This window comes from Hyla sarda, chromosome 2 (assembly GCF_029499605.1).
Source record: "Hyla sarda isolate aHylSar1 chromosome 2, aHylSar1.hap1, whole genome shotgun sequence".
Lineage (NCBI taxonomy): Eukaryota > Metazoa > Chordata > Amphibia > Anura > Hylidae > Hyla > Hyla sarda.
This window is the reverse complement of record NC_079190.1, coordinates 321,681,246-321,698,110: the sequence shown is the minus strand read 5'-3', so window position 1 is coordinate 321,698,110 and position 16,865 is coordinate 321,681,246. Positions and strand designations below refer to the sequence as shown.

At 49.7% G+C, this 16,865-nt stretch overlaps 1 protein-coding gene across 5 annotated transcripts in view; it reads right to left on the bottom strand.

The window, feature by feature from the left end:
- The window catches only part of OPTC (opticin), a 90,834-nt gene extending 78,719 nt beyond the window's left edge, over nucleotides 1-12,115 (bottom strand). The window contains exons 1-2 of one of the 5 annotated variants that reach the window (XM_056557828.1): nucleotides 11,985-12,115; nucleotides 10,577-10,705 (exon numbers count right to left, since the gene is read on the bottom strand). In XM_056557828.1, the coding sequence (XP_056413803.1) occupies nucleotides 10,577-10,606 (30 nt within the window). In that variant the 5' untranslated portion in view covers nucleotides 10,607-10,705; nucleotides 11,985-12,115. Of the gene's footprint in view, nucleotides 1-10,564; nucleotides 10,706-11,984 lie in introns of those variants that run through there. The other 4 variants (XM_056557835.1, XM_056557833.1, XM_056557836.1 and 1 more) reach the window with 4 other exon arrangements.
- Between the last annotated feature and the right edge of the window lie 4,750 nt (nucleotides 12,116-16,865).

The window sequence follows — 16,865 nt, the reverse complement described above, 5'->3', positions numbered from 1 at the left end:
GCCATTCCAGCGTTTTATTTCAGAGTGTTTCATTGCAGGGAGAGATAGAGCAGTGTGTGTGTTGCAAAGAAAAACTGCATGACAGTAGCGATTCAGCACAAGCCCAAATCACGGCAGAAAGGCACTGACAGGGAAGGGAGAGAGAGAAAGAGAAAGTACACTTTTGGGTGTAATACACAGTGATTCTACTGCTGCAGTGGGGTGTACAGCAACTCTAAAGTTTATAGGGGCCACTTAGGCTGAGCTCTTAAAGCCATTGTTACCTGCTATTAGTGCATAATAATACTGTACTGGGCTCTAGAAAAGAAAAATGAAGATCCAGCACAGGAACTCGAGGAATATGGTGTTTATTCACATGCCATATGGAATAAAGAAAACGTAGTACAGGTGACGCGTTTCGGCCTTACACAGAAGCCTTAGTCATACAAGGTACATACTTGGTAAGATCACTTTTATATATGAGAAGAAGGAACTGACATCACACAAACCTGTATGAGCAGATCCGTCACACCCATATGCACAAGTCTGTGGTAACCAAGGCAACATAGTACTACCTAACATAAATGGAGTTGTCAGATACTATTCAATATAATGATATATATCTATATAGTACTGAGCTGCCTGATAAAAACCACTTTAATTTGTAATATGCACACAAAAAGAAGAAAAAATATAAAATAAGTACATTTAAAATTTGAACTAACTAAATAAGAATAAAAAAAGTACAAAAAGTTCAAAAATAGCCATATAATTTAAAATGTAACAAAGGTCTAAAAGGAACACATAAAAGTGAAAAAAGAAAATGAAAAAATGCATGAAAACCGCAACAGAAAAACACTGCCTGTGTGAACCATGCTTAAGTTCAAGGGTGGATCATCTAATTGGTATTAGCATACTGATTTGTAAGGCTGTCAGTAATGCAGGATCATATCTAGCCTCCTGTCCAGACCTGCCGGAAAACGAGTTTCCAGCTTCAAGATCCAAAAGATCTCCCGATCCAGTATTTTTTGCCTCAGATTGCCCCCTCTAGTGGGCATATTAACCCTCTCTATTCCTTGCAGGCATAACACGGATGTATCACCTGCATGACATTCCGCACAATGTTTGGAAACAGTGGACACATTGCGGGATAAAAAGTGGGGTACATCCGAGATATGCTTGCGGATACGTGTTTTTGGTGCAAGAGTTGGTGGTGCAGCCAACATATTGCAAATCGCAAACACGACACGTAAAAAGGTAAATAACTGCAGTCGTGTTGCAATTTACATATTGTTGGATCGGGAAACTTTGCTTATTCACAGAGGAAGTAAAGGTGGTAGAACTTAGCATAAAGCCACAGCATATGCACCTACTGGCTCCACATTTATATGAGCCAGAGCATGTAAGCCACGTTGGCTTCCTCTGTGGACCTTCCAGGAACAAACTCGGTGATAAACGTTGTCCTATAGATGGAGCCCGTTTTGACACACAACTGTATCCCTCTGATAATGCATGTTTAAAGTACTTTTCTATAATATTTTTGATGGACACATAATCCGAGCTGTATTGAGTGGAAAAGACCATGGGGGAGGGAATTTTAGCTTTGTGAGTGGTATCTTTGCTGCAACTTCTGTCTTGTCCTATAAGGGCGTCTCTATCCCTCTCCGTGGCTAATTTGATGGCCCGGTTGATCGTCCATTGGGGGTACCCCCTGACTCTCAATCTTTCACCTATGGCTACAGATTCCTCCCTGAACTCCGTCAAGCGTGAACAATTTCTACGCGCACGTACCATTTCTCCAGTGGGTAAATTCTCAATTACATGTCTGGGGTGGCAGGATTTGGCATGCAGGATAGAATTCACTGCTGTATTTTTCCGATATGTTCGGGTATTAATTACTCCGCCAGTCGCATCACCCCAGAGATGTAAATCGAGAAAATTGATAGCACTAGATTCCGTGGTGACAGTAAACTGTAGATTTAACTCATTAAAGTTGAGGTAGGAGGTGAACCCCTGTATGGCCGCCACATCTGACCCCCAAATAAACAGGAGGTCATCAATGTAGCGGCCATACCAGACAATGTTCTGTCTGTAGGGGTTGATGGGGGCGAAAAAAATCTCCCTCTCCCACCAGCACATATAAATGTTGGCGGGAGAGGGGGAGAATTTTGCCCCCATCGAAGCTCCTGTAACCTGTAAAAAAAATTGTCCATTAAACATGAAAAAATTATGCTTAAATAGATAGTCTACCACTGTACATAAGTAGTCCCGCAATCCACAAGGATAACGGGAGTAAGTCTGGAGAAACCAATGGAGGGCTACAATGGCCAGATGATGGGGGATGACGGAGTACAGGGAGGTAACATCAGCAGTCACCCACCTATAATGTTCCTTCCACTCAATGCAGCTCATCATTTTAAGTACATGTCCAGTGGCCTGGAGGTATCCAGGAATAAGGGGGATGAGTGGTTGAAGGTATGAGTCCACCCATTCGCATAGATGTTCGTTAAGTGATGAAATGCCGGCTTCTATCGGTCTGAGAGGAGGGGGAAATGTGTCCTTGTGTACCTTGGGTAGCGAGTGAAATATTGCTACTACAGGACAGTCAATAATAAGATACTCCATTAATTTTTCAGAGATATGACCATTCTGTACTCCAAGGTGCATAAGGGAGTTTAATGTCTTTTTAAAGGAAGGGGTGGGGTCACAGGACAGGGATCTATATGTATGTGAATCATTTAACATATCCATGTTTGATTTTTTTGTATAACCCACTGTCTAGGACAACTACCGCCCCACCTTTGTCCGCCTGTCTGATAACTATGCTGTCCAAATCAGCCAGGTCTTTGAGAGCTTTTCTCTCTATATGAGTTAAATTGTTCCATTTTGGACCTGGCTTCTTGGACAGCATGGTTAATTAAGATTCAACAGCCTCCTGGAAGGTGTCTAGTACAGGAGTTCGTGACATGACTGGGTAAAACCCTTTATTACTACATGTGAATTCAGGAATATCTGTAGTAAATTCACTGTCACATAAATCCTGTAAATTGGACGCCAGTGCCAGCTCCAAAAAATTGAAGCTGGCAGTGGAGCCCGACCCCCTGACCTTAGATGAAACGGACAAGTCAGAGTCAGGTATCTGCTGCAAAAAATTTATAACATCATTACTAGCCACAATATCACTGGTGTTTAAAGTGACATTATCATTAATATGATTATCAATGGCAAAAAAAATGCTTACGTAAGGTAATATTTCTGACAAAACGGTTTAAATCTAACAATGTCCGGAACAGATCAAATCTGCAAGTGGGGGCAAAGGACAGTCCTGGTGACAATACATTTAGTTGAGTCTCTGACAAGACAGTGGCCGTCAGATTAAATATGGGGATTGAAGTACTGGGCTTTACTACACAGCGATTCTGTACTGCTGCAGTTGGGTGTACAACAACTCTAAAGCTAACAGGGGCAAGTTAAGGTGAGAACACAAAGCCATAGTCACCTAATTACCGTGCCTAATACAGGTGTCACGATGCCGGCTGGCAGGAGGTGGATCCTCTGTGCCAGAGAGGGATTGGCGTGGACCGTGCTAGTGGACCGGTTCTAAGTCACTACTGGTTTTCACCAGAGCCCGCCGCAAAGCGGGATGGTCTTGCTGCGGCGGTAGTGACCAGGTCGTATCCACTAGCAACGGCTCAACCTCTCTGACTGCTGAAGATAGGCGCGGTACAAGGGAGTAGACAGAAGCAAGGTCGGACGTAGCAGAAGGTCGGGGGCAGGCGGCAAGGTTCGTAGTCAGGGTGGATAGCAGAAGTTCTGGTACACAGGCTTTGGACACACAAAACGCTTTCACTAGGCACAAGGGCAACAAGATCCGGCAAGGGAGTGCAAGGGAGGAGATCAGATATAGCCAGGGAGCAGGTGGAAGCCAATTAAGCTAATTGGGCCAGGCACCAATCATTGGTGCACTGGCCCTTTAAGTCTCAGGGAGCTGGCGCGCGCGCGCCCTAGAGAGCGGAGCCGCGCGCGCCAGCACATGACAGCAGGGGACGGGAACGGGTAAGTGACCTGGGATGCGATTCGCGAGCGGGCGCGTCCCGCTGTGCGAATCGCATCCCCGACGGCCATGACAGTGCAGCGCTCCCGGTCAGCGGGACCGACCGGGGCGCTGCGGAGAGAGAGACGCCGTACGCGCTCCGGGGAGGAGCGGGGACCCGGAGCGCTAGGCGTAACAGTACCCCCCCCCTTAGGTCTCCCCTTCTCTTTGTCCGGTAACTGCCTCCCCTGGGATGAGGACACCGGGAAAGGATGGAGGGATTCCTCAACGGAAGGCAGAACAGCAGGAGTGGGAATGGGGAGGGAGGGCAGAGGGCGAGACCTGGCACGGGGCAGTGTGACACCAGGACGAGGGCCATGAGGAGGCACCGAGGCTTGCCTGACTGGACTGGGAGGGGGGGAGAGGCACTTCTTAAGGCAGGCAGAGTCCATAACGACCTTAGGGAGACCGGATACAGGAGGAACCACAGGGTCACGGCAGGGAGTACTGGGAACCGGTTTAAGGCAGCTCTTGATCTCCCCTGTGGACCAATCCAGGGTTGGGGAATGGTGTTGAAGCCAGGGTAGTCCAAGGAGAATTTCGGAAGTGCAATTGGAGAGAACCAAAAACTAAATTTTTTCGTGATGATTTCCGATGCACATTAGGAGGGGCTCCGTGCGGTAACGCACGGTGCAATCCAACCTGGCTCCGTTGACCGCGGAAATGTGGAGTGGCTTGACAAGACGGGTCACCGGAATGCGGAATTTATTCACCAAGGACTCCCGAATAAAATTCCCAGAGGCACCAGAGTCCAGGCAGGCCACGGCTGAGAGGGAAGAGCTGGCTGAAGTAGAAATCCGTACAGGCACCGTGAGACGTGGAGAAGCCGACTTAGCATCAAGAGACGCCACACCCACGAGAGCTGGGTGCGAGCGTGCGTTTCCCAGACGTGGAGGACGGATAGGGCAATCCACCAAAAAATGTTCGGTACTGGCACAGTACAGACAAAGATTCTCTTCCTTACGGCGATTCCTCTCTTCCAGGGTCAGGCGAGACCGATCCACTTGCATGGCCTCCTCGGCGGGAGGCCTAGGCGCAGATTGCAATGGAGACTGTGGGAGAGGTGTCCAGAGATCTAAGTCTTTTTCCTGGCGGAGCTCTTGATGCCTCTCAGAAAAACGCATGTCAATGCGAGTGGCTAGATGAATGAGTTCATGCAGGTTAGCAGGAGTTTCTCGTGCGGCCAGAACATCTTTAATGTTGCTGGATAGGCCTTTTTTAAAGGTCGCGCAGAGGGCCTCATTATTCCAGGATAGTTCAGAAGCAAGAGTACGGAATTGTATGGCGTACTCGCCAACGGAAGAATTACCCTGGACCAGGTTCAGCAGGGCAGTCTCAGCAGAAGAGGCTCGGGCAGGTTCCTCAAAGACACTTCGAATTTCCGAGAAGAAGGAGTGTACAGAGGCAGTGACGGGGTCATTGCGGTCCCAGAGCGGTGTGGCCCATGACAGGGCTTTTCCAGACAGAAGGCTGACTACGAAAGCCACCTTAGACCTTTCAGTAGGAAACTGGTCCGACATCATCTCCAAGTGCAGGGAACATTGCGAAAGAAAGCCACGGCAAAACTTAGAGTCCCCATTAAATTTGTCCGGCAAGGACAGGCGGAGGCTAGGAGTGGCCACTCGCTGCGGAAGGGGTGCAGGAGCTGGCGGAGGAGATGATTGCTGCTGAAGTTGCGACTGAAGTTGGTGCACAATGGTGGACACTTCCGACAGCTGGTGGGTTAGATGGGCGATCTGTCGGGATTGCTGGGCGACCACCGTGGTGATATCAGAGATATAAGGCAGAGGGACCTCAGCGGGATCCATGGCCGGATCTACTGTCACGATGCCGGCTGGCAGGAGGTGGATCCTCTGTGCCAGAGAGGGATTGGCGTGGACCGTGCTAGTGGACCGGTTCTAAGTCACTACTGGTTTTCACCAGAGCCCGCCGCAAAGCGGGATGGTCTTGCTGCGGCGGTAGTGACCAGGTCGTATCCACTAGCAACGGCTCAACCTCTCTGACTGCTGAAGATAGGCGCGGTACAAGGGAGTAGACAGAAGCAAGGTCGGACGTAGCAGAAGGTCGGGGGCAGGCGGCAAGGTTCGTAGTCAGGGTGGATAGCAGAAGTTCTGGTACACAGGCTTTGGACACACAAAACGCTTTCACTAGGCACAAGGGCAACAAGATCCGGCAAGGGAGTGCAAGGGAGGAGATCAGATATAGCCAGGGAGCAGGTGGAAGCCAATTAAGCTAATTGGGCCAGGCACCAATCATTGGTGCACTGGCCCTTTAAGTCTCAGGGAGCTGGCGCGCGCGCGCCCTAGAGAGCGGAGCCGCGCGCGCCAGCACATGACAGCAGGGGACGGGAACGGGTAAGTGACCTGGGATGCGATTCGCGAGCGGGCGCGTCCCGCTGTGCGAATCGCATCCCCGACGGCCATGACAGTGCAGCGCTCCCGGTCAGCGGGACCGACCGGGGCGCTGCGGAGAGAGAGACGCCGTACGCGCTCCGGGGAGGAGCGGGGACCCGGAGCGCTAGGCGTAACAACAGGTTGTGTAGGGGAGCGTATTGTCCTCTCATAAGTGTAACCTGTGCGTACATAGGTGGTATATGCTTTTTTTCCCTGTCAAACTAATTTTGGCCTACTTACTGTGAAGGCCAGTTAAAGCTACACACTCGTTTCTGTAGCCTAATACAGTTTTAAGCAAAGCGTATTGTCCTCCTCTCATAAGTGTAAACTGTACATGCACCTATGTGGTGTCCTTTATATATTTTCCTGTTAAACTAATTTGGGCCTAGTTACTGGGAAAGGCCAGCCAAAGCTACACAGTTGTTTTTGTAGCCTAATACAGTTTTAAGGGTAGTGGAGCGTATTTTCCTCCTCTCCTAAGTGTAACATAGACGCTCTAAGCTGGTGTATAAGTATATCATGCAGAGAAGTGTGAGGATGTGCACAGAGGAGTGGCAGAGGCCGCAGCAGACATGGGGCAAGTGGCAGCAAGAGTCACAACGAGAGGTCTGAGCTTCCGGAATCAGCTAGCAGTCATGTCTTGATCAGCAACCCATCTGCGTCATTGATTGGTTAACTCGGCAGAAGGTGAAGCGTGGGCAGGGTCCCAATGTTGGCACCAAGACTCTGCGTCAACATATGGAGCGTCTCCATAAGCGGCCTGGGCGAATCGTGGCTCCGATGCGGTGGTCCAGCCTGATGAATCATCCAGTGGCACGCCGCTCCCTGTTTCAGCCAGCCAAGGCTTCACCACAGCCGAATGGGAGCTGTCTGTCATACCTATCTTTTGTCGCTCCAGATGCTCCTGCTCATCCTACTTCGAGTCAGTCATTCTGCCAGCAATCCATCAGCGAAGCCATGTCCAAGAGACAACAGTATGCGCACACTCATCCAACGGCACAGGAGCTGTATGTGCTCCTGTCCAAGTTGATGGTGCTACAGTCCCTCCGTTTTCACGTGGTGGACTCTGCACCTTTCAGAGAACTGATGGCTTGGGCCGAACCGAGGTGGAGAGTCACAAGCTGTAATTTCTTTGTGAAAAAGGCAGTACCAGCCCTGCACAATTTTGTGGAACAGAAGATGGGCAAGTCCTTGAGCCTGTCGGTTTGTACCAAAGTGCATGGCATGTGGAGCTGTAACGACGGTCAGGGACAATACATGTCCTTTATGGCCCACTGGGTGAATGTGGTTCCTGCACAGCCACAACAGCAACTTGGACAGGTCACCCCGCTTCCGCCTCCATGCTCTCAGGCTGTTGGTCCTGTGACAGTGTGCGACTATGACTCCACATCCACCACCGTGTCCTCAGCCTCCACTGCATGGACAAATATCAGAGCCCCTACAGCATTCCATTTGTGCAGGGCACGGCGGTGTCACGCTGTTCTTCACTTGGTTTGCCTAGCGAACGGAGTCACACAGGGGAGGAACTGCTAAAAGTCATTCATCAAGAAATCGAATCATGGCTTACTCCGCAAAAACTGGAAATGGGAACCATGGTGACTGAACATCTTGTCTGCGCTGCGTCAAGGAAGGGTAACCCATTCGCACACATGTCAAGCGGTTCTTCAAGTGTTGCCCCCATCTGCAAGACATCCTAACAATGGGAAGGAAACTTTGCATGCTCTTCAGCCACTCGTACGCCGCAAAGCACACTCTTCTTGAGCTGCAGCGTCAGAACTGTATCCCCCAACATAGTCTGAACTGCGACGTTTCCACATGTTGGAATTCCACCCTTCATATGTTGGACCGACTGTACTAACAGAGAAAAGCCATCACTGATTTCTTGATGATCCAAGCGGATAGGGGGACTCTCCTGTGTAACTTCAATGTCAACCAGTGGCAGCTCATATGTGACACCTGCCATTTGCTCAGGCCCTTTGAGGAAGCCACATTATTAGTCAGTCGCTAAGGATTATGGGATGAACAACGTCATTCCACTGCTTCATTTCCTACAAAACGTGTTGGAATTTATGGCTGGTCAGGGCACTGGAGACGTGGCACCTACATCTCACGGCCACATGAGCCCTGTGGGGGCTGAACTGAAGGAGGAGGGGGAGGGACACAGTGGAGCAAAGTTTAGGTTTCACAAAATGGGTGGTTTTTATAGTCATCTGACAGGAGAGGAGGAGCAGGCGCAGGCTGTGGAGCTACAGGGTGATGAGGAAGACGAGACAGAGAACCCAGACACATCGTGGCAGTATGCAGTGGAGACGGAGGCAGGTAGTCCCTCCGAGTCACTTGTACAAATGGCACGATGCATGCTCACTTGCTTATGTAGTGACCGCCGAATTGTCACCATTCGGCAGCGGGATGACTTCTGGTTCTCCACTTTGTTGGACGCTACTGGCACAAAATGGGGGCCTTTTTTAAACCCACTGAGAGGGAGGAAAAACTGGCCCACTACAGAGACATCCTATGTAGTCAGTTGGCCGATCTGCGACATTGTCCATCCTCTCGCAGGTCTGACTCGGGGGGCCCTCTGCGCTCACCTTCCATTGCTATGGCTGCTGGGGAGGGGTGGGGTGGCAGGAGCAGTACCAGCTCAATCAACAGCAGGCCTCATGCTGCGACTTCTGCTGCTACTCGCCCTAGTCTGCTGTGACCTCTGCCTGATGAATATGGGCCTCTGTCACTTCTCTGTGCACGTCCTTGTACTTCTCTGCCTGACTTACTTGTATGAGGGGAGTACAGTATTTGTCTACAACACCAGCAGTATCTAGGCCCTTAAGACTTTAACAGAAACAAAATGGTACACCACTTAGATGTAAGTATGTGGTATGCACTTATGAGGGGAGGACAATGTGCTCCAGTACGCATAAAATAGTATTTGTGTACAACACCAGCAGGTGTGTACTTTTGCCTGGTCTTTCACAGTATCTAGGCCCTTAAAACTTTAACCTGTTGGCGACCAAGGGCGTACAGGTACGCCCTTGCTCCCTGGTACTTAAGGACCAAGGGCGTACCTGTACGCCTGTGGGAATTTTGTTCCCCGCGGTGTGCCGGGCGGGGACTGGACCGGGATGCCTGCTGAAATAATTCAGCAAACCCCTGGGCTCGGGGGCTGTCTGGGCCTGGGCTGTCTGGGCATGCTGAGAGTTGTAGGTTTGTAACATCTGGAGTTGGAGACCACTGTGCAGTGATCCAAACTGTAGCCCTTCAGATGTTGCAGAACTACAACTCCCAGCATGCCTGGACAGTCTGAGCATGCTTGGAGTTGACGTTTTGCAACATCTGGAGGGCTACACTTTGGACACTGCTACACAGTGGTCTCCAAACTGTTCTTCTCCAGTTGTAGCATAACTACAACTCCCAACATGTCCTTCGGCTGTCTGGGCATGCTGGGAGTTGTAGTTTTTCAACAGCTGGAGGCAAACTGGTTGCAAAACACTGAGTTAAGTAACAAATTCAGTGTTTTATAACCAGTGTGCCTCCAGCTGTTGAATAACTACAACCCCCAGCATGCACGGACAGCCAAAGGGCATGCTGGGAGTGTTAGTAGTATGCCTCCATCTGTTGCATAACTACAAGTCCCAGCAGGGACGTAACTAGAAACCACAGGGCCCCGATGCGAAAAATTGTCCTGGGCCCCCCTACCCATACCCCCCTCCCCCCCGACGACCTGCTTTCTCAATCCCGGACGACCCCCTTACTCGGCCTCAGCCGCACAAAGATATCAGTGACTACAGCACAGATGGGACAGAGTCAGGAGAAAAAGGTGACTTACAGACAGGGACGGACTGGGACCAAAAATAGGCCCGGGCATTTTAAAATAAGCAGTCCATTTTTATGCTGGGGGTCCGACTGATGGGACCTCCACCAATCCCCTTTTTTCAAGTGGCTCTCCAGATGTTGGAAAGCTGCAACTCCCATCGTGTCTGAAGAGCCTCAAGATTTATGGGAGTTTGCCAACAGCTGGAGAGCCACAGATTGGAGTACAGCCATCATCACTGCAGAACATACAACTGACTACAACTCTGATAGGACAGTCAGGAGAACACACAATATCAGTGACCTGAGTGACGTCTTTCCTTTTCTTCCTCATCCGGTCCAGACGTCAGGACTTCTTCCAGCTACATCTTCTCTGAAGAGTCTGACACCCGGACATCATTGGTTCCTTAATTTGTCAGCAGATCCTAATCCTCTGTATGAAGACAGTAATCATTAGATTTCTGCCAAATACTGTACCCCCTGAATATAATACTGCCAACCACTGTGCCCCCTGAATATAATACTGCTAACCATTGTACCCCCTAAAAATAATATTGCCACACACTGCACCCTCTAAATATATTATTGTCACACACTGCACCCTCTAAATATATTATTGCCAAACACTGTACCCTCTAAATATATTATTGCCACACATTGTACCCTCTAAATATATTATTGCCACACACTGCACACTCTAAATATATTATTGCCACACACTGTACCATCTGAATATAATACAGGTACACATTTTACCATCTGAGTAAAATACTACCACACACTGTAGCCTGTAAATATAACCCTGCTATACGCTGTACACTGAATATAATATAAATCTTCCTCCCGATTCCTTTGTTCCACCCTCTTTCCCCCTAGATTTGTAAGTCCTCTTCATGCTCCCCTGAACTCCACCCCACACCCCAAAGTCCTTTCCCATGTAAATAACATCACTCCTCTACCACAAACATACAGTCCCATGTAAATAACATCCCTCCCCTATCACCACCATACAGTCCCATGTAAATAACATCACTCCTCTACCACCAACATACAGTCCCATGTAAATAACATCCCTCCCCTATCACCACCATACAGTCCCATGTAAATAACATCACTCCTATACCACCAATATACAGTCCCATGTAAATGACATCACTCCTATATCACCAATATACAGTCCCATGTAAATGACATTACTCCTATACCAACAATATACAGTCCCATGTAAATGACATCACTCCTATACCACCAATATACAGTCCCATGTAAATGACATCACTATTATACCAACAATATACAGTCCCATGTAAATTACATCACTTCTATACCAACAATATACAGTCCCATGTAAATGACATCCCTCCTTTACCAACATTATACAGTCCCATGTAAATGACATCACTCCTATACCACCAATATACAGTCCCATGTAAATTACATCACTCCTATACCACCAATATACAGTCCCATGTAAATGACATCACTCCTATACCAACAATATACAGTCCCATGTAAATGACATAACTCCTATACCACCAATATACAGTCCCATGTAAATGACATCACTCCTATACCACCAATATACAGTCCCATGTAAATAGAATCACTCCTATACCACCAATATACAGTCCCATGTAAATGACATCACTTCTATACCACCAATATACAGACCCATGTAAATGAAATCACTCCTATATCACCAATATACAGACCCATGTAAATGAAATCATGCTTGTCTCCATTCCTACAGGAGGTTCCTGTTGCTTTTTCATGGCAAAAATAATGAGGGAGATTTATCCAACCTTGTGCAGAGGAACAATAGAGCAGTCGCCCATAGCAACCAATCACATATCAGCTTTCATTTTTCAAAGACCTTTTTTTTAAATGAAAGCTGGAATCTGATTGGTTGCTATGGGCATCTGCTCCAGTGTTCCTCCAGCATGCCCGGACAGCCATTCAGCTATTGCAAAACTACAACTCTCAGCATGCCAAAGCAGCCATTGGCTGTCTGGGCTTGCTGGGAGTTGTAGTTTAGCAACATCTGGATATCTGGTGTACTAGTCTGTAAGAGGAAGGCACTGTGTATAGTGAAAGTCCACCCCCCCTCCTGTCCTCCTCCTCCTCCTCCTCATCATCATTACACCCCTCCCCCGTCCTCCTCCTCATCATCATTACACCCCCCCTCCCCCGTCCTCCTCATCATCATTACACCCCCCCATACTCCTCGTCATCATTACACCCCCCCTCCCTATACTCCTCATCATCATTACCCCCCATTACACCCCCCCCCCCCAAACCTAGCTCTACTCATCTTCCTGAGCGGCGCTGCGGTGTGAAGCTGGATAGTCTGCTGCTCCTGTCACTGACAGCTGCAGGGGATAAATCGCGTGGGGCTAGAGGCTGTGACAGGTCACGTGCTTGCCTGCACTGCTCTCATCAGCCCTCTGCCTGTCCGTCTGACCCTGCTGCAGGAACAGGGCCTGGGCGGTTTTAAAAAAGTCCTGGCAGCGGCGGGCCCGGGACCTGGCTATAGTATAGTGAAGTGGCAGAATGACCCTTCGGGCCCCCCTGGCTATGGGGCCCAGTCGTGATTGCGACTCTTGCGACCTCCATAGCTACGCCACTGAGTGCCAGCATGCCCTTCAGCTGTCACTGCATGCAGAGAGTTGTAGTTTTTGCAACAGCTGAAGGCACACTGGTTTGCTACCTAATTCAGTGTTTCGCAAACAGTGTGACTCCAGCTGTTGCAAACTGCAATTCCCAGCATACACTGATATTCCATACATGCTCGTAGTTGTAGTTTTGCAACAGCTGGAGGCACACAGGTTGCAAAACACTGAGTTAAGTAACAAACTTTGTGTTTTGCAACCAGTGTGCCTTCAGCTGTTGCAAAAACTACAACTCTCAGCATGCAGTGATAGGGTACATTCACACGGGCGGGGGTTTACAGCGAGCTTTGAAATGCATCAAATTTTGGTATCGGAGGCAAGTCTAATTCTTGCATCTGGGTCCGTCCCTATGCAAATCCCTTATTTAGGCCTCAAATGCACATGACGCTCTCTCACTTCGGAGCCCTGTCGTATTTCAAGGCAACAGTTAAGGGCCACTGTTACGCCGAGCGCTCCGGGTCCCCGCTCCTCCCCGGAGCGCTCGCAACATCCTCGCAATTGCAGCGCCCCGGTCAGACCTGCTGACCGAGTGCGCTGCGATACCTCTCCCAGCCGGGATGCGATTCGCGATGCGGGAGGCGCCCGCTCGCGATGCGCATCCCGGCTCCCGTACCTGACTCTCTCTCCGTCGGTCTTGTCCCGGCGCGCGCGGCCCCGCTCCTTAGGGCGCGCGCGCGCCGGGTCTCTGCAATTTAAAGGGCCACTGCGCCACTGATTGGCGCAGTTGGCTTAATTAGTGTGTTCACCTGTGCACTCCCTATTTATACCTCACTTCCCCTGCACTCCCTCGCCGGATCTTGTTGCCATTGTGCCAGTGAAAGCGTTTCCTTGTGTGTTCCTAGCCTGTGTTCCAGACCTCCTGCCGTTGCCCCTGACTACGATCCTTGCTGCCTGCCCCGACCTTCTGCTACGTCCGACCTTGCTCTTGTCTACTCCCTTGTACCGCGCCTATCTTCAGCAGTCAGAGAGGTTGAGCCGTTGCTGGTGGATATGACCTGGTTGCTACCGCCGCTGCAAGACCATCCCGCTTTGCGGCGGGCTCTGGTGAATACCAGTAGCAACTTAGAACCGGTCCACCAGCACGGTCCACGCCAATCCCTCTCTGGCACAGAGGATCCACCACCTGCCAGCCGAATCGTGACAGTAGATCCGGCCATGGATCCCGCTGAAGTCCCACTGCCAGTTGTTGCCGACCTCACCACGGTGGTCGCCCAGCAGTCGCAACAGATAGCGCAAAAAGGCCATCAGCTGTCTCAACTGACCGTGATGCTACAGCAGCTACTACCACAGCTTCAGCAATCATCTCCTCCGCCAGCTCCTGCACCTCCTCCGCAGCGAGTGGCCGCTTCCGGCCTACGATTATCCTTGCCGGATAAATTTGATGGGGACTCTAAGTTTTGCTGTGGCTTTCTTTCGCAATGTTACCTGCACTTGGAGATGATGTCGGACCAGTTTCCTACGGAAAGGTCTAAGGTGGCTTTCGTAGTCAGCCTTCTGTCTGGCAAAGCTCTGTCATGGGCCACACCGCTCTGGGACCGCAACGACCCCGTCACTGCCTCTGTACACTCCTTCTTCACGGAGATTCGAAGTGTCTTTGAGGAACCTGCCCGAGCCTCTTCTGCTGAGACTGCCCTGCTGAACCTGGTCCAGGGTAATTCTTCTGTTTGCGAGTACGCCATCCAATTCCGTACTCTTGCCTCCGAATTATCCTGGAATAATGAGGCCCTCTGCGCGACCTTTAAAAAAGGCCTATCCAGCAACATTAAAGATATTCTGGCCGCACGAGAAATTCCTGCTAACCTGCATGAACTTATTCATCTGGCCACCCGCATTGACATGCGTTTTTTCGAAAGGCGTCAGGAGCTCCGCCAGGATATGGACTTTGTTCGCACGAGGCGTTTTTTCTCCCCGGCTCCTCTCTCCTCTGGTCCTCTGCAATCCGTTCCTGTGCCTCCCGCCGTGGAGGCTATGCAAGTTGACCGGTCTCGCTTGACACCTCAAGAGAGGACACGACGCCGCATGGAGAATCTGTGCCTGTACTGTGCCGGTACCGAACACTTCCTGAAGGATTGTCCTATCCGTCCTCCCCGCCTGGAAAGACGTACGCTGACTCCGCACAAAGGTGAGACAGTTCTGGATGTCAACTCTGCTTCTCCACGCCTTACTGTGCCTGTGCGGATATCTTCCTCTACCTTCTCCTTCTCTACTATGGCCTTCTTGGATTCCGGATCTGCAGGAAATTTTTTTTTGGCCTCTCTCATCAACAGGTTCAACATCCCGGTGACCAGTCTCGCCAGACCCCTCTACATCAATTGTGTTAACAATGAAAGATTGGACTGTACCGTGCGTTACCGCACGGAACCTCTCCTAATGTGCATCGGACCTCATCACGAAAAAATTGAGTTTTTGGTCCTCTCCAACTGCACTTCCGAAATTCTTCTTGGATTACCGTGGCTTCAACGCCATTCCCCAACCCTTGATTGGTCCACAGGAGAAATCAAGAGCTGGGGTACTTCTTGTTTCAAGGACTGTCTTAAACCGGTTCCCAGTACTCCCTGCCGTGACCCTGTGGTTCCCCCTGTAACCGGTCTTCCTAAGGCTTATATGGACTATGCTGACGTGTTTTGCAAAAAGCAAGCTGAGACTTTACCTCCTCACAGGCCTTATGACTGTCCTATTGACCTCCTCCCGGGTACTACTCCACCCCGGGGCAGAATTTATCCTCTGTCTGCTCCAGAGACTCTTGCTATGTCTGAATACATCCAGGAAAATTTAAAAAAGGGGTTTATCCGCAAATCCTCCTCTCCTGCCGGAGCTGGATTTTTTTTTGTGTCCAAAAAAGATGGCTCCCTACGTCCTTGCATTGATTACCGCGGACTTAATAAAATCACGGTAAAGAACCGCTACCCCCTACCTCTTATCTCAGAACTCTTTGATCGCCTTCAAGGTGCACACATCTTTACCAAACTGGACTTAAGAGGTGCTTATAATCTCATCCGCATCAGGGAGGGGGACGAATGGAAGACTGCATTTAACACCAGAGATGGACACTTTGAGTATCTGGTCATGCCCTTTGGCCTGTGCAACGCCCCTGCCGTCTTCCAAGACTTTGTTAATGAAATTTTTCGTGATCTCTTATATTCCTGTGTTGTGGTTGATCTGGACGATATTCTGATTTTTTCTGCCAACTTAGAAGAACACCGCCAGCATGTCCGCATGGTTCTTCAGAGACTTCGAGACAATCAACTTTATGCCAAAATGGAGAAATGTCTGTTTGAATGTCAATCTCTTCCTTTCCTAGGATACTTGGTCTCTGGCCAGGGATTACAAATGGACCCAGATAAACTCTCTGCCGTCTTAGATTGGCCACGCCCCTCCTGACTCCGTGCTATCCAACGTTTTTTGGGGTTCGCCAATTATTACAGACAATTTATTCCACACTTTTCCACTATTGTGGCTCCTATCGTGGCTTTAACCAAGAAAAATGCCAATCCCAAGTCCTGGTCTCCCCAAGCGGAAGACGCATTTAAACGTCTCAAGTCTGCCTTTTCTTCTGCTCCCGTGCTCTCCAGACCTGACCCATCTAAACCCTTCCTATTGGAGGTAGATGCCTCTTCAGTGGGAGCTGGAGCTGTCCTTCTACAAAAAAATTCTTCCGGGCATGCTGTTACTTGTGGTTTTTTTTCTAGGACCTTCTCTCCGGCGGAGAGAAACTACTCCATCGGGGATCGAGAATTACTGGCCATTAAATTGGCGCTTGAGGAATGGAGGCATCTGCTGGAGGGATCAAAATTTCCAGTTATCATATACACCGATCACAAGAATCTCTCCTATCTCCAGTCTGCCCAACGGCTGAACCCTCGCCAGGCCAGGTGGTCGTTGTTCTTTGCCCGTTTTAACTTTGAAATTCACTTTCGCCCTGCC